Genomic DNA, 23,634 nt, shown 5'->3' with positions numbered 1-23,634 from the left:
CATTTTATGAATGCTGAAAGCAGACTCCTAACTGGAGGTTTCAGAAACCACATATGGTTTGCCGCATGAAGAGCTCGGGGACCATCACCACTCACAATCCACCGTACTGGGCTCGCAATCCCATGTGTGCACAATACCCCAATCCTCATCTTCTTCATCCAGAGTATCCTTCATATACGAGTTCCATGGGGTGTTATTCTTGATAGCACTCCCACTCCAGTCTTCGTCATCCGCGTCCCATGGGTCCAGACTCTCATCGTCGCTCTGAGATAGAGTGTCGTCATCCGTGTGCTGTTCTTCCAAGCCCTCTAGGTACTCGGGGACATCGTTCTTCTCCTGACCGTTGGCCACAGCCCTGCTGTCCTCATCCCACTCTTTGAGTCCCTCGGTCTCAACGTTGGTCATCTCCCACATCTGCTTGTAAGGCATGCCGCTAGGGTCCGTGGGCGCGTGGATGAACCACTCTGGCATTTCTTCCTCGCTATCTTCGTCGAGTTCGTATACTGTGGCGTCGTCTTCGCTGTCTCCGTCGAAAGTCCACAGGCGGTATCCTTCTGGTTCGTACCCCTCGTAGTCCTCCTCCTCTTCGTCTGTGATGCTCTCACTTGTTTCACTAGCCGCCTCAATCATCTCGCCCGGGATGAAGTTCCACTCGCGTTCTTCAGCCTCTCGGTCTAAGGCCTCGATCTCCTCCATGTAGTGTGCGACGCGCTCAACCATAATCTCGAGATCTACGGCAAGGCACCCATTCTCCGCCCTGCATTCTGCAAGCTCGCCCTCTAATTCGTCGACGCGAGATTGCATGGCACGAATAGTGCCGGCGTTGTTCTTGGCCCAAGATTCGTTCGCGATGCGTAACTGTCTGTTCTCTTCTTCGAGAGCTTTCTTCACGCGCCAGGATTCGTCACACCTCGATGTCCATCCTAGATGCAAGCTTCGAATTTGGGATTTCAAGGCATTGCAGTCCCTGGTCAGCTTCTCGATCTGTGTAGATACACGTTTGGCGCTTTCTTCGTTTGACATGATCGTTGCGTGTTGTTCGTCAATCTTATCTTGCGCCTCCTGGCTAAACTTGTTTGCACGCTCCCACTCCTTCTTGGTGTTATGCAGAGAATGTGTCATGGCCTGGAGATATGTGGTCACACGTTTGGCGCTTTCTTCGTTGAACATGATCGTCGCGTGTTGTTCGTCAATCTTATCTTGCGCCTCCTGGCTAAACTTGTTTGCACGCTCCAACTCCTTCATGGTGTTGTGCAGAGAAAGTGTCATGGACTGGAGCTCTTTGGCTTTGAACTGAATCTGGCTCTGCAGTTCATAGCACTCATCTTCCTTGGAGGCATTCTTGCATTTGGACTCCTCGAGCGCGTGGGTGAGGTACACCATTACGCCTTCTGCACGGTCGCGTTCGCGGCGCGCTTGGGACAGCTCCCTACCGAGTCCATCACGGAATTCGAGGTGGGCGACGACTTTCTTTTCGCTCTGTTTGAGCGCAATTTCGGTGTTGGCGAGAAGGGATTTGGTATCGACGAGGCAGAGGTCAGTACTAGTAGGCTTGGTTTGGGAAGCGTGGAGTTCGTCTTTGACTTCAGACAGCTCGGCTCGAGCAGCCTTGATTACTTGCTCCTGAATCTTGGCTCGACAGATCGCTTCGTTGAATTTCTGTTCGTTGTAGACCATGCCGATAAGAGCAGCGAGGAGAACCATTCCGGCTGCAGTGGGCCATGCCAAAGAGATCATTGTGGTCGCCAGCGGAGCGACCAACTTGATCATAGGCATGGGGAACATTGTGATCGCCAGATGGAAGTGTAAGATACACTCTCTGTTGTGCTGTAAGTGGTTGTGGTAATTTGTGTTCGTCGTGAAAATCAGGTATCTTGGAGAGAAAGGTTGTGAAGTCAATCAGCAGTGGTGCAGCGTACTACATAGTTTTATACTTGAGTGGGAATTTCCTTGCCCAGATGCGCGTATTTTGGTATCCATGGTTCAGATGATCATAAGGCTGCTGCGGACATATATCGTGGGTGCGCAGTCATCTCAGTCCGTGGGACGTATGGGCACTCCCATTGTAATCCTGTGACGGTTATAGGCAAACCATGGCATCAATAGTGGAGACCCAAATGGAAAGTGGATGTTAGAAATAGCCAATTTGTCCACGTGTAGTGAACATCGTAGAATAAGATACTCGTAGGCTTAAGCATATGCATTGACTGGTACCATGTACCCGCGCAGGACGACACTGGATGCTGGGTCGCAGAATCAACGAGTGCTCACTCTTGATGATCTCGTTTAGCGTATGACCAATACTGGAGCCATGGTAATCGCTTTTGAAATTTTGATATGTACAAGAAGATGCTGGTTGACCCAGTGAATCTTTATCGGTGTAGGTCCTATCAATGTAAATCGTTTGGAAATGCGACTGGAGTGGTAGGGCCGTATGCCGCAACATCTGTACCAGGATTTCGTCCTGCGACTACTGAGCCAGTCGGGTGCGTGACAATGCAACAACAAAATCGCCGACGCGAGCTGACTCCAAATCGCTCAGGTTAAATGCATGGCAACAAGCAAGCCTACTCGTTCAACTCAACATAGTTGGCGGGGAAGAGACCCGATTGGCCATTGTAGCTACCGAGCCACCAGTCTTCGTCGGGGAATTGCTGCAAGAGTATTAGCATCGGTTTTAGCAGTGGTGCAGGTAGTCTTACAAGTTCAGTTACTGTGGCTCCTTCGGGGAAGCTCAGTTCGTTGTCCTCAGCTGCTTCGTAATCGTACAGAGCGGTGGCTGTAGGGCCAGCAGACTGTGATGGTGCCGCAGCAGGTTCGGGCTCTTGCGGCGCCGAGGGGTGTGCGGGCAGTGCTGGTGCAGCGGCGGCATCGTCGCCCTCGACCAGCTCAACATAGTTGGCCGGGAAGAGACCACGCTCGCCCTGAGAGTTTGTGCCCATCCACCAGTCGTCGTCTACCATGTCGATGTCTGTGACATACTCGCCTTCACGAAGCTCGACTTCGTTGTCCTCCGCCTTTTCGTAGTCATACTGGATGACTGCGCGCTTGCCGGAGCCACCGGCATCGTCATCGTCATGAGAAGCGACCGCTGCGCCGACGGCAGCACCGCCTACTGCGGCAGCACCAAAAGTGGCAGCAGCAACGGCAGCGCCAGCTCCACGAGCAGGGTCCTTGGCCTCGACTTGTGGCTCTGGAGACATGTCACGATTTTGCCTGGCTGCTTGATCAAGTGATCGCGCGGGCATAGGCGGTGCGTGTTCTTCGGCAGGAGACATCTCCTCTGGTTCGCGCCCACGAGCAACGGGCATGGCAATACGAACAGGAGAGCCGGAAGGCTCAGGAGACGGGCTGCGAGGTGGTTGAGGTGGTGGAGATGGCATACGCTGGTGTTGAGTGGCAGGCACATCCTCTTCGTCTGATTCCGGCTCTTTGGGTCGGGTAGGCAGGCCTGGCATCGGAACGCCCCTCGGGCCAGCATTAGGCTTGCTCGAGGTATCGAGAGGCGGTGGGCTGGAAGCTTGCGGCTCTGGTACAGGGCGTGAAGTTGGCGCTCCCATAGGGGCGGCACCTGTGAAGCGGTCCTTGAGCGAGCTTACGCCACCAGCTGCAGGAGAGGCTGGCTCTTCTTGTTGAGGTGCCCCACCCGTGCGTTGTTCGCTGAGGTTGCTAGTCGCAGACTGACCTGTTCGGGTAGTCTGCACTGGAGCCCATGATTTGCCGGAGTAGCCACTTTGCCAGCCACCACCTCCACTCTGTTGGCTTTGGAGGGGAGTTGGGCGGCTTCCAGCATCGGCAGTAGAAGAAGGAACGGCTTCTCCACGGGCCGCCTTCTTCTCCGCCCAGATCTGAGCAGGAGTCTTTCCTCCTTGGTCAGCAAACGTCTTGCTCGCGGCGCCGACGATTGGTGCCGGAGGAGCGGGCTTTGCACCAAAACCTCCTGGAGTAGGAGCTTTGGTGCCGGTGAATGTGCTCGCACCAGCGAACTTGTTGGCAACCTTGGGCTTCGGCAAGCTGGTAAGGCGCTCAGGCTGCGCGCTGAAAGCTGCTGATCTCTCTGCGAGAGACTTGGGCTTCTCTTCCTCTTCTTCGTTGTTCGACGCTCCCGTTGGGGCTGGGGACATGCCAGAGGATGGGGGACCGGCTTGGGCTTTTGCGCGGATAGCCGCGATATCGACCTTTCCGACGGGCTCGTACGCGCCTTTGACAACAGTGGGCCGGTCGTCTTTGGCATCGCGCGCTTGGGCTCGGATGCCTGCAATGTCGACTTTGCCAACTGGCTGGTATGCGCCCCTGACGACTTCAGGGCGGTCGTTCTGCGAGCCCGAGGGCTGGGAACCGGTGGATTCGTCTTTTCTCGCGGTGAGCTCGGCCATGTTGACCTTGGTGGGAGTGTAAGCAGTTCCGACCTTCTCCAGCTGGGATCTGGAGACCTGCGGGGCATCAGCACCCCAGCCATCCGCATCTTCATCGCCCTTTGGCGCAGGTGCACGCGAGCGGCCGAGAGGGTTGAAGCCAGCACCTCCGCCGCCTATCGAGGTAGGTGTGAAGACGGGCTTCTTCGCGGCAACGGGAGGAGGGCCGCGCGGGGCAGGGACATCGGCACCGCCGCCGTACTTGGCGCCTGATGCGTCTGCAACTTTCTGGACAATCTTCTCTGGGCTGAGGTCGTCCTCGGAACGGGCGGTAACTTGGACATGGTATCCCTATGGAAATTAGCTTGTGCGTAGAGGGGCCGTGGGAGTACGCACATGTAGCAGCTTGGAGACAACCGTGAGATGGCTGCCAAAGTAGCCCTTGGTCCGCTCTGGAACACCGGCGCCGCACTGCGTGTGGATTAGCATTGTATCCCTGGCAGCTGCGGCGGAGAGCTTACCCATGCTATCAGGACGTTCTTGGGCAGCGATGTGTTGGGGTCCTTGACTTTGACGAATGCAAACTGGATGCGGCCGTCTGAGAACTCGTCTATCAGGTCGAGCAGCTCGCCCTCTGCAGGATGTTAGCACTGTGCTGCGCTTCGTGATGTGCCGACACCCGAGCTTGGGCAGCCACCTTGCCATAGCCCAAGCTCTCGAGTGCGGAACGATGGCCATTGGAAGTGTGCTGCGCTGTTCTACGTACCTCCGGTGCTTTGCACTTTCAGCACGCTCTCTTTTCCGCCGTCCTGCTGGAATGCGCTGACAAGCGGGGCAGCGACTGTGAAGACGGCCCATTGGCCGTATGTGGGCGAGCTGGCCTGGGGACCAGAGGGCGCCGGGGCATTGACGACATTCTGGTAGCTGCGGGTGATGTTGGGGCCGTTGCTGGAGGTGTTGAGCGTGGCCATGGTGGGCGGCGTGGAGGGGAAGCTGTCGTGGGAGACGAAGCTTGGGGGAGTGGTGGAGAAGAGGAGGTGGAGGAAAAGCAGCACTCGGAATTGACAGCTAGCACGATGCGTGGTGGGACAGGCAGCGTACGCGTATCCCGTATGTGTGTCTGTGTAATTGGGCGTGAATTAACCTAGTCGGGTCGGGCTGGTCAGCACAGGCGGGCCACAAGTTCGGTGTGCAGAGCTGGCAGCTATGTCATGCTTGGCCCGCGCCCTCGAGCGGCTGGCGCTGGCGCTGGTGGCAGGCAAGCGGTGCCGACGGCGCGCCCAACGACCTTCAAGGAGACCCTCGTCCGCTTCACCGTGAATAATTGGACATAGCTCCTCGCACTGCCTGCCCTCGCTGCATGCCAAAGCAGCTTTCTGCATCCTTCAAACCGCCGCCTAGACCCCAGGCTCCATCCTTCTAGCCCTCTAGCCCTCTTCACCTCCACTCTGCCACGACAAACACTAGCATCGCCAACACACGCAGCGCACCGCCTTTTCCGCGCTCCATCTCATCGCGCGCTGCTCCATCGCATCGTCATCCATCGCATGTCGCTGTCTCTGTGTCTCTAGCCTGCGCATGCCGACAATGAGTCTGTTGTGAACGCTGCCCCAGCACGGCTGCGCCGCCATGGAGGACCGCGAATCAAGCCCAGCGTCGTCGGTCGACTTCTACGGCTCTGACGCGAATCCTCCCCAGGCGACGGCTGCGCAAAGCGACGCGCCTGTCGCAAAGCGCAAGGCAGAGGATGCGCCCCATGAGCGTGAAAAGAAGCGCAAGCTCAGCAGCGCGAAGCCGCTCGTGAAGCTACCACCCGAGTTGTGGCAGCATGTTTTCTCTTTTTGTTCGCTTGCAGATCTCGGTCGATTGATCCAGGTCAATCGATCTTTCCTATCCTATCTCACAGACGTGCGCAGTCTGTCGACTTCAAAGTCGCATCCTGGCCGTCTGCATCTCCTAAAGTCCGAGTCGTTGTGGGCCTCTGCCCGCAACGCAATGTGTACCAAGCCCCCGAAGCCGCTCCCAGGCTTCAGCGAGCTGCGCATGTGGCAGCTGGCTTGGTCCAGGAGATGTCAGTTCTGCAATAAGCTTGATTCTCTGACTCCAGGCGAGCGCGTATGGCAAAAGGGCCCCGGCAAAGAAGGCGTCCGCGTCATTTGGCCCTTCGCCATCAGAGCCTGCGGGCCGTGCCTGCTCAAACAATGCCAGACGGTGAGTTGCACCTTCCGCTTCCTGGATCGCGACTGACATGTATAGGACGCGAGCCTTCTCTTCTCGGCTGCCTCCGCCCTGCGGCCCGCCCTCCCGTTCGCCCTCCTTACCAGCGACCAGCACTACATTCCGGCATACACCCTGCAATCTGCGAATACGCCGGCCGACGTCGACATTGCCAAGTTCTACTACAAGAAGCATGTCGACGAGATCACGCAGGAGATGAACGAGGCCATCAGCCGTGGCCCTGCAGCAGCTGAGGAGTGGTCCAAAGGACTAGATGCTCGCGGAAAAGAACGCATGAAAGTCGCCGAGAACTGGGAACGCTGGGAGGTCAAGAACCTATGGCAGGAGGAGCACGAGCGTGTGAAGCGCGCTCCGTCTGCAGCTCCCTCGCATGCCGCCACGTCACACAAGGACCCGTCTAAATCACCCCCTCGTCGAACTCCCTCTCCCATAATTCATGCTCCGGTTCCAGCGAGTAAGTATACCTCTGCTGTCTCATTTGCTGCCACACATGGCGATGCCTCTCGATATGTCAACAACACCTCTCCAGTCCCCTCCCTAACAGGTGTAGCACCATCGTCGCAGCATGCGCAAGCGCGACCGCCTACTGTTCCACCACAGGCTTTCACCCCTTCTGGCCAGAGAAACCTACACGATGCAAACGAGGCCAAGGCGACCCGGAAGACCGACATAGAACGCCGGTGTCAGCAAATGGACCCTCCTATCGCTCCCAACGTCTTGCGCCACATGGACTCGTTCAAAGCGGCTATCCAGATTTCACAACCAATGAACGACTACGCATGGAGTGTGCTCCAACCCCGCTTGATCGCTCAGCTCCCTGCTGCCCAACAAGCAGAAGCCGACCACGTGGCTCGGGCTGCTTCGTTTCCCACAAAAGCTGCCGACCGCCGCCACACGGACGCCAATTCCAAGGAGGCCAGAGAAGTCATGGACCGAGAGTGGGAAGAGTCGCAACGACCCATCCGCGACAGACTCGAAGCCATCGCCGACGACTTCATTAATCAGAGTTGGGACCATGGCAGCGCCGTCACTTACGACAACAGCCCAAAGTTTGCGGCCGACCTCCTTGCTCACGTGCGCCGCACATACTATGCCGAGGAACCCGAACAGGACTCTGATCATCCCGGACAACATACGCAGCCTTCTACTGACAATATGACTACTAGGCCCAGGCTCGTCCTGGATAACATGAAATGGGTGTACGACAATAAGATCAAGCCTTTGACAGAACCATTCCGGAAGGACATCTTCCTGTGCCATGGCGGCGGATGCGAGTACAACAACAAGTACTATGGTTTTGAGGGCGTCACGCAGCACTACGGAGCCAAACATACTGCTGCCTTCAGTTCAGGAAACGTGGTTGTTGCATGGAGAGAAGCCGAGTGGCCGGAGGAGACTCCCTTCCACCCAGATCCTCTCTCTGTGAAGCAACCTCAACATGGTCATCATCCCTCTTCTAGTACGAACGGGTTTGGTGGCTATTTTGGCGGATACTCACGCGCAGGGACATCAACACCTCACATGCCAACTCACCATCCACAGGCGAGCCCTGGTCCTTACAACTATGGAGGCCAGTACAATGGACCATTCGCTCCACCACAGGTTCCTTCTGGCTTCGAGTACCCCCAGCCATATGCGACACCCGTGGATATGTATGCACATCAAGCAATGGGTCCTCCAGGTTATGGTGCTCATGCGGCCCAGAACCCTTACCTGACTTCTCCAGCGATGATCAACAATGCCATAGCTCCACCACCACCCAACATGCCACCACCTAGCCAAGGAATTCCTGAGATCGCTCCTAGCGGTACAGAAGATACTGGCCAAAGTACTAGCTCGTTTGACAAGCAAGTAAGTACCGTCATCGACATGACCCAGGACATCTGGAAACGCACCTCAGGGATCAAAGACATGCCGAATAGCCTCCGGATCTATGTGTTGCTGCATCGCGTCATCTCCAAGTTTCATGTAGAGTTCAATCATGAACCGAACCTGAACCACTTCATTGATGCTCTGTCTAATCATGAGATGCCAAAGGCCTTGAAGAATGCACCAGGTCTCTCATGCAAAGCTTGTCAGACGGGCGCTTCTCATAACTTGGGAGGTTCCTTTTACTCCAAGTCGGAGGAAAGAACAACCTATACTGTTCTCGGCCTGTTATCGCACTTCAGGAGCCAGCATCTGCCTTTTCAGCAACCAATGCCTGGCCACGGAATGCCTATTGCCCCTCTGGACTGGAAGGAACACATGATCGAGCTTCCAAGCGAACGGTTCATTTCTGGTCTCATACACGCCCCAGGCATGGATGACGAGAAGCTGCTAATGATAGCGACCGTCTTTCCCAGCTTGTTCCCTATGCCACTGCCTAAGATCGGCGTGATTGATAGCCATGGACTAGCTTCCCCAGCCTCGTCAGGACCGAAGGATTCAGACAAAACGACTGGCCCAGCCGATGTTGCTGGTGAGGGAATAGCACGCCCCAACTCTGTTATGAAAGCAGCAGAAGCAAATTCGGCGCTACCACCTAAACCGCTGGAGGCTGGTTATGAGCCTGTTCGACCAAGCCTTGCCGGCGAATCGAATGAGGCGTCGGGCTCCATGAACAGGAAACGTTCATATCGAGAGAGCTCCCCCGCAGAGCGTAGGCAGCACCATTATGCTGAGCCGCGATACTATGTACGTGATCTACCAAACTCCGCAGAAACATTAGTGAAACTAACATCTTTGTCTGCCAGCTGCCGAGGGATCACCTTGATGACGGCTATCACCGCCCCCGGGAGTATGTGGAGTACGCCCCCAGCCCAAGGATCATCCATGCAGGTCCTACATATGAGGATTACACCGGCCGCCGAACAGCGTTCCGCGAGCAAGAGCGATTCTATGGACCACCCGAGGACGTGGTATACGCACATCCGCGGGAAGGAAGCCACGGCAGTCGGGAATACAGTGCCTATCCCCGCCAGGCTCGATACTATGAAGAAGATGATCATCGGCCCGAATACCGGTTCATGAACGAGCGTCAGTCAAGGGATGCCAGTCCACCTCAAGGGCAATCTGCAGCAGATCGGTTCCTAGCAGAGAACGAACCCCCACAACCACAACCACAGTCCGAAGTAGACGCTGCTGCACCAGCGCAGGAAAACGGGGATGGGCCTCGTTATACGCCTCCGCCTCCAGAAGCTCCTGCACCAGCAGATGCAACAGCACCTGTTCGCCCACTTGCGCCCCCACATCCTCGAGCTCCTTCCACTGTTTCCAACAACTCCCGATATGACGACTATCAACCTAACGGGTATCGGATGCCAATGTCTGGACCAAGCGGTCCGCCACGAAGGGCTGGACCTCAACGCCGAAGAGATCGGCCTAACGATAACCGGGGACCGTCTCGATATCAGCGATACATGAGTGTTGCGCGGGAAGATCCCTATGGACGTGGTTCCAGCATGAGTCGATCGCAAAGCCGGAGATACGAAGAACAAAAGCGTCGCATCGATCAACAAGAAACACCGCAGCCCAATGCTGAGCCTGACTACGAGCCTGCGTATTCTCGAGAGCACAGCCTTGATCAGTCTGTACAAGATGAAGGGTTCTATCCACCTGCCCGCCGTCATCCCCGCGGGTACGTCTCTGTGCAAGACCGTCTGCATCCACATGCACACGGGTACTCACCACCACGATATCGTTACGATGAACCACGCGGTCCACAACCAGTTTATGTTGACGAGTACGGGCATCCCATGCATGACTACGAGGTCATTCGTGTACGTGGTGACACCAGGTATCGGGCCCCGTATATGCCACATCAGCCTCACCGATATGAACATGACTCATATGGATACGTCCCAGTCCAATACGAGAGGCCTGCACCACAGAGATACAATAGTCGCCCTGACGACTATATGTACTACGAAGAAAGGGAGAGACCCTTGCCTAGGCGAGCGGCGCCGGAGGCAGAGAGTGATGTATACGAGCCGCCGCAACCAGAAATCAAGGTGGAAAGCGTGCCTGTGCCCATGCCGCCGGAGGCGTCTTGATTTCACATTTAGCGTGGCGTTCAATCATGTAACGAATTTCGCACCTTATTTATACCTTTACTTTTCTACATGTGGTTTTCTCCTGGCTGGGTCATGTGGACTTAATGGGTTAATCTTATCTATCACGATCAAATGGTTGGTACTATTCGGTCACAAATTCTTGTGCAATCTCTTGCTCGACTTTAATATGATGGTTTTACTTCTACGAGACTGTGTGCTCTGGGTGACTGTCAAGTCAATTTCATGATGCGTGACGTCGATCAGACACAGGCTCAGATTGCGAAAAGCTGGATGACGAGCGAGTTTTGTTATGGCACGCGTGCCTTCTATAGGGTATCAAAATGAGGACACGATGCAGAATGATAAGCACAGGTCTATGCGGTCGACTGAATCACTGGCTCAACCGAGGATTTCTCATCTACGCCCTGAGCAGCAGCATCAATTTTGTTTTGAGCGAGACGCTGTAATTCTGTTAGTATAGTCCCGTAGCTAGACGCATGATTACGTACCAACAGATTCCTCAAGAGCACTGCAATGGTGACTTTGCCGATGGCAGGAACGTAGATGGAGGCTTTCTCCTTGACCTCGGGCGTGAAGTTCCTCTCACTGGAAAAGTTGATGCATGCGGCTCCATCCCTCATCAACTCGAGTGGCACCTTGTACTTGTCTCCAGGTACACCGCTGATGACTACATCGCTAAGTGGAAGGCAGTCGTTGAGGGTCCAGCCAGGCTTCTCCACTACCTCGTGTCTTCGCTTTCGTAGACCAACGCCTCGTGTGAATTCCTGCACATCGCTGATATCCACGCTGTAGACATGGGCACCGTCGTTGGCAAGTAGTGCTGCAAGCGGTCTGCCTACGACTTCGCTTCTGTTGATGACGGTAATGGTGCGTCCGTGCAGTCTGTTACCGTATGGCAGGATGGTGTTGTAGATTCTCAGGTACTCCAGGATCTTGATCACGGCCAGGGGTGTGCAAGGCAAGATACTCTTCTTGGTGTTGGCAGGGTCAAGGAAGCGAATGTTTTGGTACATGTTGAAAATGTAACGATGCGACAGTCCTTCCACATCTTTGTCGATGGAGACAATCTGCTGGAGGTATTGGTCCTGGCGGTTACCGAAGATGGGGTAGTAGACAATGATGCCGTCCACGGCAGCGTCGTTGTTCGCTTCGATGAGGCGGTCCTCAAGGAGCTCGCGGTCGACTTCGCGCAGGTCAAATGCGAAGCCACTGCAATGAGGTTAGTAGGCGGCTTTCACCCGACTTCCAGTCAAAGCCTCAGTCATAGAAGAACTGAGTGTTGACTAGTGGACGCGCTCACTTTTCAACACAAGTCTTGCCTGTCCATTCTGCGTATACCCTGGCGGCAGGATCTGCGCTGGAGAGGAAGCCAACGAGTAGCGGCTTGCGCGGAATCTTACTTAGACCATCGCGCACTTCGTCCAAAAGACCCTTGGCGATGTTGTTCGCAAGGATGACTTTGCAGTTAGGTTTATCGTCGGCCATGGCGGGGTAACTTTGCTGTTCTGGGGATGATGGGCAGCGGAATAGTCGACGATTGGAATAGTAGATCCAAGATATGAGTCGGTCCAGAGAAGACGATTTATTTCACAGCACGGGGCCACAGGGACCAGTCAAGCCTCCTCCATCGGGTCAATTAAACACACTTTTCTCACTGCCGACACTTCCCAATAACTTTTTTCGCGCGACCCGCCCCACCCTTCCGATACCGGCCAATCAGCAGCACCGCAACTCCGTAACGTCATTGCCGCGACTGTGCAACTTTCTGAATCGCGTGCTTCGAGGAATACGGCAACACATCGCAACATACCGCACCCGCGACGATCAACATGTCAGATGCTCAGCAGTATCTGCTGGACTTTGATAGAAACAAGAAAGAAGCCACGGCGACTGCTCAGCGGAGCGCGACGCGTATGTACGAGGTTCCGGCGGGGCATCTGGCGGGATGAGGGCTGATTGTGGACAGGACTGAAGAATGGCGAATTGAAGCTGATCAGCCTGGTCACTGACCTTGGGGAATACTTGAACAGTGAAGATGGAGCCACACGGTCCAAGAGTACGTATCGCTCTGGTATCTAGTAGGAGCTGGGCTAATTCATCGTAGCAATGTCGTACCTTGCGGAGGTACTCGCAGCCGTCCCACAGAAGGTTCTTTCCCTCCAACAACGTACGTGAACCCGCGATCGCTCAGCCCATGTTACATTGTTCCCCGTACACATCCATCGCATATCGCAGACCAAAACGATCGTTGGTACTGGGGCGGAGCATTAGCTATGGATTACATTTCCAGGGCGAGAGCATTGTGTCATGAGATAGAACCGGGCTAACGGGAAGCTTAGGGAACCTGCTCTGCGACTTCACCCTTTCCCGAACCGAAGACAACGAAGGCCTCGGGTCATGCGCAAAGGCACTCCTGGCGCTGGAAGAGCTAGGGAAGTGGGACGACCAGCGAGTAGTCAGCATCGTTGAGGCACTCCTCAATAACACACATCCGCTACGGCAATACAAGCAGCAGAGCGAACGTTACCCCGTGCTGCGCCTGATCGATACGCTTATGGCGAAATACCGCGACGCCCTCCGAGCCCACCACGATGCGACACCAGACTTCTTGGGACGCTTCATTTCATACTTTGACGGAGAGAAAGATCCTCGGAACTTGATGGTCGTCTTCTCGATACTCAGGGTTCCGATGACGGAATGGAACATTGGCGGAGATGCACAGGACCTGTTTGACGCAGTCTTCAACTACTTCCCAATTACCTTCAGGCCGCCACCTGATGATCCCTATGGAATCACGGCGCAGGACCTGAAGGATCGCTTGCGAGATTGCATTTCGTCCACGGCCGACTTCGCGCCATATGCGTTCCCTGCGCTTCTGGACAAGCTCGATTCCACATCGATGAACACCAAGCGAGACGTTCTATCAACGATTACAGCCTCAGTGACCGAGTACGGACCAAGGACAGTATCTTTATACGCGGTTACGCTATGGGACGCACTGAAGTTTGAAGTCTTGAATGTACAAGAGGAAGACCTGGCGAAGGAAGCGCTTGCAGGCCTAGCCGCAATTGCAAGGACACTATCGAAGGGTACCCCAGGATCACTCAATGCGTATCTCAAACCTGTTATCAAGGAGTGCAACGAACACCTCGAAGACGCGCCCACGAAGCAATCCCAAGCTTCCGCAAGGTTTCTCGAAATTATCGCCAATGTGTCTCCCGAAGTTACTAGCCTCGTGCTGGCCGGAGTGCTACCGAACCTATTCTTACTATTCCAGACAGCTGACACCATGGCAAAGCGCCGAGGCTTACTGGAAGTTCTCGTACAACTAGTGAAAGCTAACATCGACGTGTATGGTGACTGGAGAAAAATGGGTCCTGGTGGAGAAGAAGTCAGCAACAACGCGCTCGCTCAATTCCGAGACCAAGCATTAGAAGTCATGTTGAATGGTCTCGAGACAGCCCCGGCCAAAGAAGTGTCGTTCAGACTAGTCTGTCTTGATGGACTTATCCAGCTATCGAAAGCGCGAGGTCTACTCAGCGACGACGATATTGGCAGAATCATTCAGCTTCTGCATTCCATCGTCATCCACGAAGAATCACATGGCAAGGACGAGGTTAAGGAAGCAGCTATCAACGGTATCGTTGAGATTGCCCACCAGAAGCCACAGGTCGTAGTCGAGAAAGCATTCCCGGCGTTCCTTGCGCAGCTTCCAGACACTGATGCGGACGGGTCGAAAAGCTACTCGACCGTTCTCGAAGCCTTCGCCAAGCTCGCCAGCGAAGAGCAAGTATTTGACACCGTCATACTGCGACTCAAGAACAAGTTCAGCGCGGCAGTCCAACAGGGCGCTTCTTCTACATACATCGTCGCACTTCTTTCCGCGATGTTGTATGCCCTCAAGAAGGGCGAGAATAAGCTGTCGCAGGGCTCAGACAGCTCTACTTACTACAAGGACATCGCGTTGCCACTCATCGAACGCGCATCGAGTTCTGATGAAACACATCCAGCGGCTTTCGACGATGAGACCACACTTGACCTTGTTGGCCGCATATGCAACTTGATCATCAGGTACCTTCCCACCGAACAGCAGAATAATGTTGCTGCGGAGCTGTACACCTTGTTCCGTGGCAAGCCACAAACCGAACTCCCGCCCTTCAGTCTCGACGCTGGGGTGCAAGCGAACAAGACAATGATCGTTTCCACACACCTCCTCGCTTCCCTCCGCAGGGACGCAACGCTGCCTTGCGAATTACAACTTTTGATCTCTTCTCTAGCGAATTACGCTCAGCAGCCCTCATTATCCCTATCAGTCCGATCAGCATCCCTTCGGCAGATGTCTCTCATCATCAACAAGTACTATACTAGCGCTGCACTTAAGACATGCATGGACCCTCTCGTCGCGGACTTTGATCTTCTCAACCCGGAGAAGCTTGATCCGCCACGGATACGCATCATCTTCGCGTGCCTCAAGGGCATTGTATTGCGAAGCAGTCCTGCGCTGAACACATTGTATCCGACGCTCTTGTCCTTGCTATCACATCCGAAGTATGGCAGTACCGTCGCGCAAGGTTTCACAACACTTCTGCAACCCGACGACCTTCTCACCAAGGAAAACCACTGCCAGATCCTTGGTCTACATAAGCATAAGAGCTTTGCGTTACTGGTACCGAATATTACAAAATCATTCCGAGAAGCGGATGCCCAGACAAAGCCCAACTATCTCATCGCACTGAGCGGAGCACTGAGATGGATGCCATTTGAGATAGTAGTCGAGGAAGTTGGTCAACTCGTTACCCTGCTTCTCCAATCTTTGGACCTCAAGGGCGTGGACGTTGTTAAGGAGGCTGCCATCGGCACTCTCACTTCAACTCTCACGGAGAAGCCGGAAGTGCTCGAGGAGCATGCTGGTGCACTCATCTCTCGTCTTCTGAACAACGCTACCGTTACGAAGGAAAACAAGGCTACGCCACCACCGCCAGCCGTGAGGGTAGCAGCTCTAAAGTGTTTACACCTGGTAGCGGAGAAGTTCAAGGAAGAGAGAATACTAGGCTACCGGAGAGAGGTCGTTAGGAGACTCATTGCTGCTCTGGATGATGGGAAGAGAGATGTTAGAAGTGCGGCTGTGAAATGCCGGGCGAAGTGGTTACTGGCTGATGAACCGGACGATGATTAGACAGTAGACAGGGCATTATTAGATCATTTAGTCTGAACATCACTCGAATCGATTTGACTTTTGAGACGCCTATGACTTGCTACAAACGTGCAGATTGGTATAGTCTCGCCCAACAGTTGAACGCCAGAGGCACCCTTAACGCCGCCCATGCAGTTACATCTCATGTCTTGATACATTTCATACTCTGGCCTTCTTGGGCGTCTTCTCCTCCTCCTCGCCTTCACTCGCCGTGTCCTCCACACCAACCTCCTCGTCATCCTCGTTCCTTCCTCGCTTGAGACCCTTCATCTTCCTTGTCTGCAGGTTGCCAAAGTCTTGCTTGCCAAGATGCACCTTGGCCACCTTGTCACCCATCATATCAGTGTCAAAGTTCTTCTTGGTGCGCGGCTCGGCACCCTTGGGCTTCTTCAGCGCCTGCTTCATCATATCCGGGTCAGGGAACATTTCGCGGCCGAGGGTAAAGTCCATGCGCGGGCCCATCTCCTCGACTTCGATGCGCGGTAGCTTCTGGCCTGAGCGCTTGGTGCGGAGGAGGTAGAAGCGGAGTTTTATTTGCGGGTTGGGGAGCGCGTCGGTGGGTTCTTCGGCGGAGACGGAGATGAGGTATTGGAGGCCTTCGACGTCGACTTCGGTTGCGTCTTGGCCCTTGAACAGGTCGATGAACAGGCTCTTGGCTAGTGTGTATTTGGTTTGGTTGGGGTCCTCGAAGACGGTGCCGTGGAAGCTGATTAGTGGCTTGAGGCCGATGGAAGGCTTCTTGTTCTTGAATTGCTGCAGCGTCCGGAAAGTCTCTGCGTTGATGTACAACTCTAGCATGTCCAGCATCTTGTATGAGAATGTTCTTGCCAGTGTCAAGCAGTGTGGTCGCTTCTTTGAGTGTAGAGAGAGGACGAGGAGCGAGGTGTCGTTCTTCTGGGAGAAGAACTCGAGCGAAGTTGCATCGTCGAAGGGGTGGATGTCGTTCTTCTTGGTGAAGCGCTCGATGAAGGGTCGCTTGATTGTGCAGAGGTCGGCGACGGCGAGCTTGAGGATCTGCGACGTCTTCTGGCCAGAGACGAAGAGCGTCGTCTTGGGGTTCTCGTTCTGTTGCGGCTCGCGCTTTGCCATTGCGCGCTTGGCGCGGGCATTCTTGGGTTTGCTAGAGTGCCATGTTAGAGTCGCTCATACGTGTAGAATCAACAGCCGTCTTTACGTACACCGTCTTCAACATCTTGTCGTTGTTATATGGGTTGGTTGCGGGTGCCGAAATCTTGGCTAACAAAAAAGTTCCCGGGATCAACGGCGCCGGAGACACGTTTCGCCGATCTGATAACGGAGAAGCAGGCCATGGCGGGGTGATTCCGCAATTCGGCCTCTGACGTGATTTCACAGGCGCTTTGCTTCGGGCGGCAACTAAATATTAATCAGATCATACCATCATCCCAGACTTCTTGCCAGCACTCTTGCCGCATACAATCCCCACAATCACGACGACACCACGCCCATAGACCAGCTAGGCAAATACACGTCTGCTACACTCGATCAACCGCCCCTACCTCGACATACGATTAGCATTATGGCTACCATGCAGGAGATGCCCGACGAGTCGGCTTTCCAGTCGACCGTATCCGCGCTCCCACCTTCCACCCTCGCCATCATCTACTTCCACGCGCCATGGGCCAAGCCATGCGAGCAGATGGGTGTCATCCTGAAGACGCTCGCCAGCACATACCCCGCCGATGCGCCGATAAAGTTCCTTTCCCTCAACGCCGAAGAGCTGCCCGAGGTCTCTGAGCAATACGACGTCACAGCGGTCCCATACATCGTCCTACAGAAAGACGGCAAGACCCTGGAGACAGTGTCGGGCTCAGATGCATCCAAAGTACGAGCCGCAGTCGAGAAATACGCCGGCGCCGGCAGCGGCCAATCCTCCAGTCTACCACCCGCGCAAACCGTCACACGGCCACAGGAGAACGGGGATAGCACAGGCAAGAACCTCGCTGGGTACGCGCCTGGCTCCCAGGACCCCAAGACGGCACCCGACTACAGCGCGGGTGAGCACCGAGAAGGCGAACAACAGACAAACAAGGATGAACTACACAGGAGGCTAGGCGAATTGGTCAAGGCAGCGCCAGTTATGCTGTTCATGAAGGGCACACCAAGCTCGCCGCAGTGTGGCTTCAGTCGGCAGACAGTGGCGATTCTGCGTGAGAAGGGTATAAGGTACGGCTTCTTCAACATCTTGGCCGACGACGAGGTTCGCCAAGGACTGAAGGAGTTCGCCGACTGGCCAACTTTCCCACAACTGTGGGCGGATGGTGAGCTAGTAGGCGGCCTTGATATCGTAAGTCCATCATCATGAGTAACTTTGTGTGTGCACAGACGCTCACAACTCGCAGGTCAAGGAAGAGTTCGAGAACGATCCCGATTTCCTTTCCCAGCACGCCGCAGGTGCCCCCAAGACGGCAGCTTAGAGAGTTGCAACCACCTCATTCAAGTAAAGATTTGAACGCGACCTCGACGAAACGAAGGGAATGTACATATTAGGAGCACCAGGGAAATCTGAACAGGGGATCAAACCTACGGAATACTCGGGATCTTGAAGCCAGACACGCGGAAGGCGCATCTGGGAGGCGATAATGATGATGGCAGTTACGCAAGCAGATATGCCAAGGGGGTACCGGTTCTGTACACATCTGGGATCGATGTCGTGGTTATCATCGTCGGTGCAAGTAGAGCGTTGGATTGAAAAGTGGACTGTTCGGTAGTCTTCTCGAATCTTAAACTTCTTTCATTCTGCCCACAACTCTAGACAACTCTTGGCTTGTTTGACCTTACCTTGTGTGGTTGATAGGCCTGACATAACCTTACTACTTTTATGGGTTGGGTTCTATTCTGTCCGAAAAAGCAAAATGTTGTTTCAAGACGTTTTCCAAACACTAGTAGCGCGTTTTGGTACCTCACTGCAGTTACACTCTGCTGGTCAAGTCAGATGGAGAACGTTACTGTTATGCCTTCGGCAACGCTCATTCGAAGGATGCTCTACACGAGAAAAGCGATTAGTCCGATAGGTGAGCGTAGGCACCAGAAATGTGTAATCGACGCGTTGACATGGAGCAAGATCGATCGCGAATTCTATGATGAGCGTCTAGCGCGTTGTTGTTCCGATACGGTTCCCCGCCCGTCGCTGCCCATTCCACCTCACCGCAACACTCTTTTTTCATCATAGATCATCAAGTCTTGGGGAGAAACTCTAGTCTGGAAATTCACAGGCTCTGGAGAGCACTGCACACCATATGTGTCTCACATCTAGAAGCATGACTGTATGCAGGGGCAGCGGTAGGACGTCTTCAACCACGCTTCGGACTCCGACCCCTAAGCACGGCAAGTCAGTCGCATGCCGCCACAACTGCTTTATCTGGGTGTCAGCTTTGTTGGAGCATGACCAGCTCGCCCCCACGTTAGATTTTTGATCAGTTCACGGTACTAATTTCTAACCATTACTCTTCAAGACTCCGGCTCGGCCGATTATCGATTGATCGCGAACACGTCAAGTAAAAAGGACAGATAACAGCGAACATGCCCTCAACATACTCACAGCCAGTTTCCAAGATACCGCCAACGAAGCCCGACACGAGATCTCTCCCTCGAATCCTCTGCCTACACGGCGGCGGTGTCAACGCCGCTATATTCAAAGCGCAATCGCGATCTCTCATCCGCCACCTTCAACACTCCTTCCGCCTCGTATGGGCCGACGGCCCTTTTTTCTGCGATCCGCACTCAGACATCATCGGCGTATACAGCGACTACGCGCCTTTCCGACGCTGGCTGCGATGGCTTCCCGAACACCCTGAGATCGATGCGGACACATGTATTGAAGAGATCGGATACGCGATGCGCACAGCAATGGAGGACGACGACCGGGAAGGCGGCACAGGCGAGTGGGTAGGCTTGATGGGCTTCAGTCAAGGGGCGAAGCTATCCGCCAGCCTACTTCTCGAACAGCAAGCGAGGGAAACACAGGCGCGCAAAGAAGGCACGAAGATCGCTACCGGTATCACAGGGATCTCAGGCATAAGGTGGAGGTTCGGAATACTACTGGCTGGTCGGGCGCCTCTGAGCAATCTGAACCCTGAGCTTATGAAGAGTGAGGCTCTTGTGAGTGCGGGTGACATATCGGAAGGGTTTCAGTTCTGCAGAGAGGTGGACGAGGAGGCTACACTGCATAAACCCACACTGCATGTCCACGGCATGGCGGATCCAGGACTCCACCTTCATCGGAAATTACTACACGAGTATTGTGAAGACTGTACGGTGACATTGGTGGAATGGGAAGGTGCACATCGGATACCGCTCAAGAGCATGGACGTTGATCGCGTAGTTGACGCGATATATGATATTGCTGAGATGACGGGGGTGAAGGTCTTGAGGACGGTTTGAGATGATGAGATGGCTGCTGAAATGAATCATTTTGACGAGGATGAGTCGCGCTGCCAGTAACGTTCCGGTCAAACAGGCCTTCAAGTGATCATTCTCTTCACTTTATTCGATGAAGACTGTTAGAGTTATGTGCGCGTGAGGATAACGCCCGTCTTGGCTTTGCGCTTTTCTATCACGAGCTGGAGATTTCCAACTGTTTGATCAAACACTCTGAAACTTGCAGGTATATGGGTTTTGCAATCTTCATCAATAACAGTTAAGACGACGACTTCGTGACTAGTCAGATCCCAGGCCCAGGACGAGTAGTCCTCGATGTTCCGATAGCAAAGAAGTTCGGTTTCCCTTTCGTCATTCATCCCTTGTGGCCTGGCCTTGCGTGGCGAGATCGACGCTTAGTATCCGGCAATAACCCGTACACTGAGATGACTGAAGCCTGGAACCGTTGTTTCGAGTCGATGAACCCAGCTCTCTGGCGGGTCATGCCCGCCTCGTTGGCAGTAGCACGCGAAGACCGCAGACCGCTACACGTTGCGCGCGTACATGCGTTAAAATTATACCTACTGCGTGGAACTGGGCTGTCGCTGGGGTGGTATGCTTCCAGACAGTAAAGGCATAAATTCACTGCGTGATATAGTATCTGAAGTAGATCCATTGATGCAAGCGGAAAGGGAAAAGTACGGCGATGTAGCTAGAATGCTATACGGCTAGATGATAACAAGAGTAGTCGATGAACAAGCGGAATTCATCCACTACTCTTGTGATCATCCAGCAGTATAGCATTATAAGAGGAATATCAAGGAGAAGATTGATAAATTACATTAGCCATTTCACGTCGTATTCTCCTCCTGTTTTGCCCTTTTCTCTTGTTCCTCGCTTTTGAGCCTCCTCTTCTCCGCCAGCTCTTGTCTCCATCTCATTCCGTTTTTCATGACCCAAAATACAACACCTAATAATACCGCCATGATCAACGCTATGAATGTGAATGCCCACCCCGGGTTCATAGCATGACACATAGGAATAATCGCCGCCGTACCGCCAGCACTCATGAGACATCTAGCGAAGTTGACTGCCGCAGTTGCAGCTGCGGGCTTATCGCGATGCAGGTCGATAAGCAAGCCATTAGTGATGTTGAAAGCACCAGTGACACCAAAGCCCATGATGAAAAGAGCGACTTCAGGACCCGCAATGTGTGTTCTGAATTTGAGAGTCCATCCGAAGATGATGAGTCCAAACATGCCAATGATGTGGCACGGAATTAGGATCTGCAGACGAACACGCTCGATGGGGAAGTTGCTGAGATCTTGTTGTTTGCCCTTGGATATGGTCATACCAACAGCTTTGGCATAGCGGCGGAAGTTCCAGTCGACAACCCGACCCATGGTGAGCGAGGCGATAAGGGAAGCTACACCGTTGGAGATGTAGCAAAGGCCGACATGCAATTCGTTGAGGCCATATGCGGCATAGAATAGTTCTGGGATCGCGGAGACAGTGACCATCATACCAGTGAAGAAGAGGCCATTGTAGAGCAAGAGAATTCCAGACTCCTTCTCGGCTAGAATTCGGAACGTTGCAAGCGGGTTTGGCCAGGCGACCTTTTTCTTCTCGGGCTTGGGGGTGACCTCGTTAGGCGAGAGCTTTGCAAGCTTGCGAGCTTGTATGCAACTGATGACTGAGCGGTTGACACCCTGAGGAGGGATAGAGCCATTGCCAACGACTTTCCGGCAAGTCTCAGGGAACAAGAACACGAACAACACCAGCAGCACGCCGGAGAAGATGGCAAGAAACCAGAAGATAGATCGCCAGCCCAGGTACTGCGCCAGCAGACCGCCTATCGTCGGACCGAAAGCAGGACCCATCAATACACCGGCTTGTGCGTAACCCATGTAGGTGCCTCGCTCAGCCGATGTGGAGATATCCGCGACAACCGCCATTGTCAACGCAATAGCAGCCGTGCCACCAACGGCTTGTACCATGCGCAGGATGAGAAGGGCGATGTAGTTTGTTTGGAGTGCGAGGCCGATGTTGCCGATGCTATAGATGATGAAGCATATAATGAAGGTCAACCTTCGTCCGCTGTTGTCCGATAGAGTCCCAAGGAAAGCGGGAGCAATAGCTTGTGCGATCTATAATAGTCAGTTGTGGTCAAAATCATCGACTGAGTGTACAGCGTCAGCGGTAGCTGGGTTGTGGGAGGCCTTCGGGGTAACAAAAGCGTTCGCTATGTCGTTGAATGTGAAGAAGAATCTTTCAACATACCATGTACGTTGTAATTGAGATGTTGACCTGGGTAGGTGTAATATCCAGGACGTCGGAGAGCACATTAAGCGCCGGAAGGAACATGGACGCGCCAAACGGGGATATCAGAGCTGAGATAGACACCAAGAAGATAATCCATGTCTTCATGCCTTTACTGAAGACGGAGTAGGGAGGCTCAGAGGCCTGTCGTTCCAGATCGTCTTGCAGTCCATCTTTTTCGATATCCACCTCCTGGCTCCTTCTCTCTTTGTCACTAGCAACATCCAGGTTATCCTCGCTTGCTGTATCTTTGGGGGTGGCCATGGCGATGCTGTTATGACCTTAGCATGAGGGGCGGTGTGAGTTTGAATAGTATGTTAACGCTAGCAGATGTCTCAACAAGCTGCCAGTGCAGAGTGGCGTGGGAATTGTTTCGAGGTCTAGGGAAGGCGAGGCTGGAAGGGTTGTCGACCCAGGTCATGGGGATGTGCCCACCCTTAATCCGTCTGGTCGCCTGTCGAACATGACGCTAGCGCCGGGACGTGGAGAGCATGCCGTGCCCCGTTGAATCTCGCTCCGCAACATTCTTAATTCCAGGGTTTGAGTGCGTGTGAACGAAGTGCTGTATGCACGCCGGGGAGCAGCCGGCCGATGTTGACCGACCATTGTGCAGGGTCTGAGTATCGAATGGGACCCGATGTAGACAGCTGGGGTATGAAGGCGTTGCTGCTGTATCTCTGTCCGTACGGTACGCCTCTGTGGAGCGATGACGCACTTGCAGACGCCTTGAAAGAGGCAGGTGGGTTGGTGACCGGGTCGCATCCGGGTATAAGATATCGGAACCTCTTATCCGCGCGCTATCGGGCGTTTTAATGCCGAAGGCCATCACCCACCCGATGTTTAGCCTGCTCTAACAGGATCGACTTCGGTCGAGGTTGAGACAAGCTTTTGCAACGAGGCCCTGTGTGGTCGTAGATTACTTCATTCGACTGGTGCGTTTTGCCCTCTGAGACGTTGCAGACGGTCCTACTGCGCTTCAAAGCCGAAGCGGCGTCACTACAACGACGCAAAGTACGCTCTCAACAATGAACAAACATCTATAACAGTATTCAGTACATACCACGTGCTTCTAATCCTATGAATTTAAAATTTTCCA

At 54.0% G+C, this 23,634-nt stretch overlaps 10 protein-coding genes across 10 annotated transcripts; 5 read left to right on the top strand and 5 right to left on the bottom strand.

Moving 5' to 3' along the window:
- Positions 1-84: 84 nt before the first annotated feature.
- Positions 85-1,776, bottom strand: J4E84_006012 (uncharacterized protein; the record flags this gene model as incomplete). The annotated part of the gene is made up of 1 exon (XM_049388604.1): positions 85-1,776. The coding sequence occupies one exon, from the start codon at positions 1,774-1,776 to the stop codon at positions 85-87; it is 1,692 nt and encodes a 563-aa protein (XP_049243503.1).
- A 791-nt stretch (positions 1,777-2,567) lies between these two features.
- Positions 2,568-5,326, bottom strand: J4E84_006011 (uncharacterized protein; the record flags this gene model as incomplete). Its single annotated transcript, XM_049388603.1, has 5 exons — positions 2,568-2,654; positions 2,703-4,706; positions 4,752-4,826; positions 4,877-4,989; positions 5,122-5,326. 5 exons carry the CDS (start codon positions 5,324-5,326, stop codon positions 2,568-2,570), a joined length of 2,484 nt encoding a protein of 827 aa, XP_049243502.1.
- Positions 5,327-5,984: 658 nt separating this feature from the next.
- Positions 5,985-9,998, top strand: J4E84_006010 (uncharacterized protein; the record flags this gene model as incomplete). Its single annotated transcript, XM_049388602.1, has 4 exons — positions 5,985-6,566; positions 6,612-9,269; positions 9,329-9,706; positions 9,771-9,998. The coding sequence occupies 4 exons, from the start codon at positions 5,985-5,987 to the stop codon at positions 9,996-9,998; spliced, it is 3,846 nt and encodes a 1,281-aa protein (XP_049243501.1).
- Positions 9,999-10,109: 111 nt separating this feature from the next.
- J4E84_006009 (uncharacterized protein) lies at positions 10,110-10,627 on the top strand (the record flags this gene model as incomplete). Its single annotated transcript, XM_049388601.1, has 2 exons — positions 10,110-10,212; positions 10,440-10,627. 2 exons carry the CDS (start codon positions 10,110-10,112, stop codon positions 10,625-10,627), a joined length of 291 nt encoding a protein of 96 aa, XP_049243500.1.
- Positions 10,628-11,001: 374 nt separating this feature from the next.
- J4E84_006008 (uncharacterized protein) lies at positions 11,002-12,133 on the bottom strand (the record flags this gene model as incomplete). The annotated part of the gene is made up of 3 exons (XM_049388600.1): positions 11,002-11,088; positions 11,137-11,857; positions 11,949-12,133. 3 exons carry the CDS (start codon positions 12,131-12,133, stop codon positions 11,002-11,004), a joined length of 993 nt encoding a protein of 330 aa, XP_049243499.1.
- Positions 12,134-12,477: 344 nt separating this feature from the next.
- On the top strand, positions 12,478-15,824 carry J4E84_006007 (uncharacterized protein; the record flags this gene model as incomplete). Its single annotated transcript, XM_049388599.1, has 4 exons — positions 12,478-12,559; positions 12,615-12,704; positions 12,753-12,815; positions 12,988-15,824. 4 exons carry the CDS (start codon positions 12,478-12,480, stop codon positions 15,822-15,824), a joined length of 3,072 nt encoding a protein of 1,023 aa, XP_049243498.1.
- A 177-nt stretch (positions 15,825-16,001) lies between these two features.
- On the bottom strand, positions 16,002-17,034 carry J4E84_006006 (uncharacterized protein; the record flags this gene model as incomplete). The annotated part of the gene is made up of 2 exons (XM_049388598.1): positions 16,002-16,962; positions 17,021-17,034. The coding sequence occupies 2 exons, from the start codon at positions 17,032-17,034 to the stop codon at positions 16,002-16,004; spliced, it is 975 nt and encodes a 324-aa protein (XP_049243497.1).
- Positions 17,035-17,379: 345 nt separating this feature from the next.
- J4E84_006005 (uncharacterized protein) lies at positions 17,380-18,277 on the top strand (the record flags this gene model as incomplete). The annotated part of the gene is made up of 2 exons (XM_049388597.1): positions 17,380-18,147; positions 18,203-18,277. 2 exons carry the CDS (start codon positions 17,380-17,382, stop codon positions 18,275-18,277), a joined length of 843 nt encoding a protein of 280 aa, XP_049243496.1.
- A 1,105-nt stretch (positions 18,278-19,382) lies between these two features.
- Positions 19,383-20,243, top strand: J4E84_006004 (uncharacterized protein; the record flags this gene model as incomplete). The annotated part of the gene is made up of 1 exon (XM_049388596.1): positions 19,383-20,243. One exon carries the CDS (start codon positions 19,383-19,385, stop codon positions 20,241-20,243), a length of 861 nt encoding a protein of 286 aa, XP_049243495.1.
- Positions 20,244-21,070: 827 nt separating this feature from the next.
- Positions 21,071-22,802, bottom strand: J4E84_006003 (uncharacterized protein; the record flags this gene model as incomplete). The annotated part of the gene is made up of 2 exons (XM_049388595.1): positions 21,071-22,366; positions 22,500-22,802. The coding sequence occupies 2 exons, from the start codon at positions 22,800-22,802 to the stop codon at positions 21,071-21,073; spliced, it is 1,599 nt and encodes a 532-aa protein (XP_049243494.1).
- Between the last annotated feature and the right edge of the window lie 832 nt (positions 22,803-23,634).

This window comes from Alternaria hordeiaustralica (genome assembly GCF_023758085.1).
Source record: "Alternaria hordeiaustralica strain BMP 2776 chromosome Unknown scaffold_11, whole genome shotgun sequence".
NCBI lineage: Eukaryota > Fungi > Ascomycota > Dothideomycetes > Pleosporales > Pleosporaceae > Alternaria > Alternaria hordeiaustralica.
Note: the sequence above shows the minus strand (reverse complement) of the source record. Positions and strands in the feature narration are given on the sequence as shown.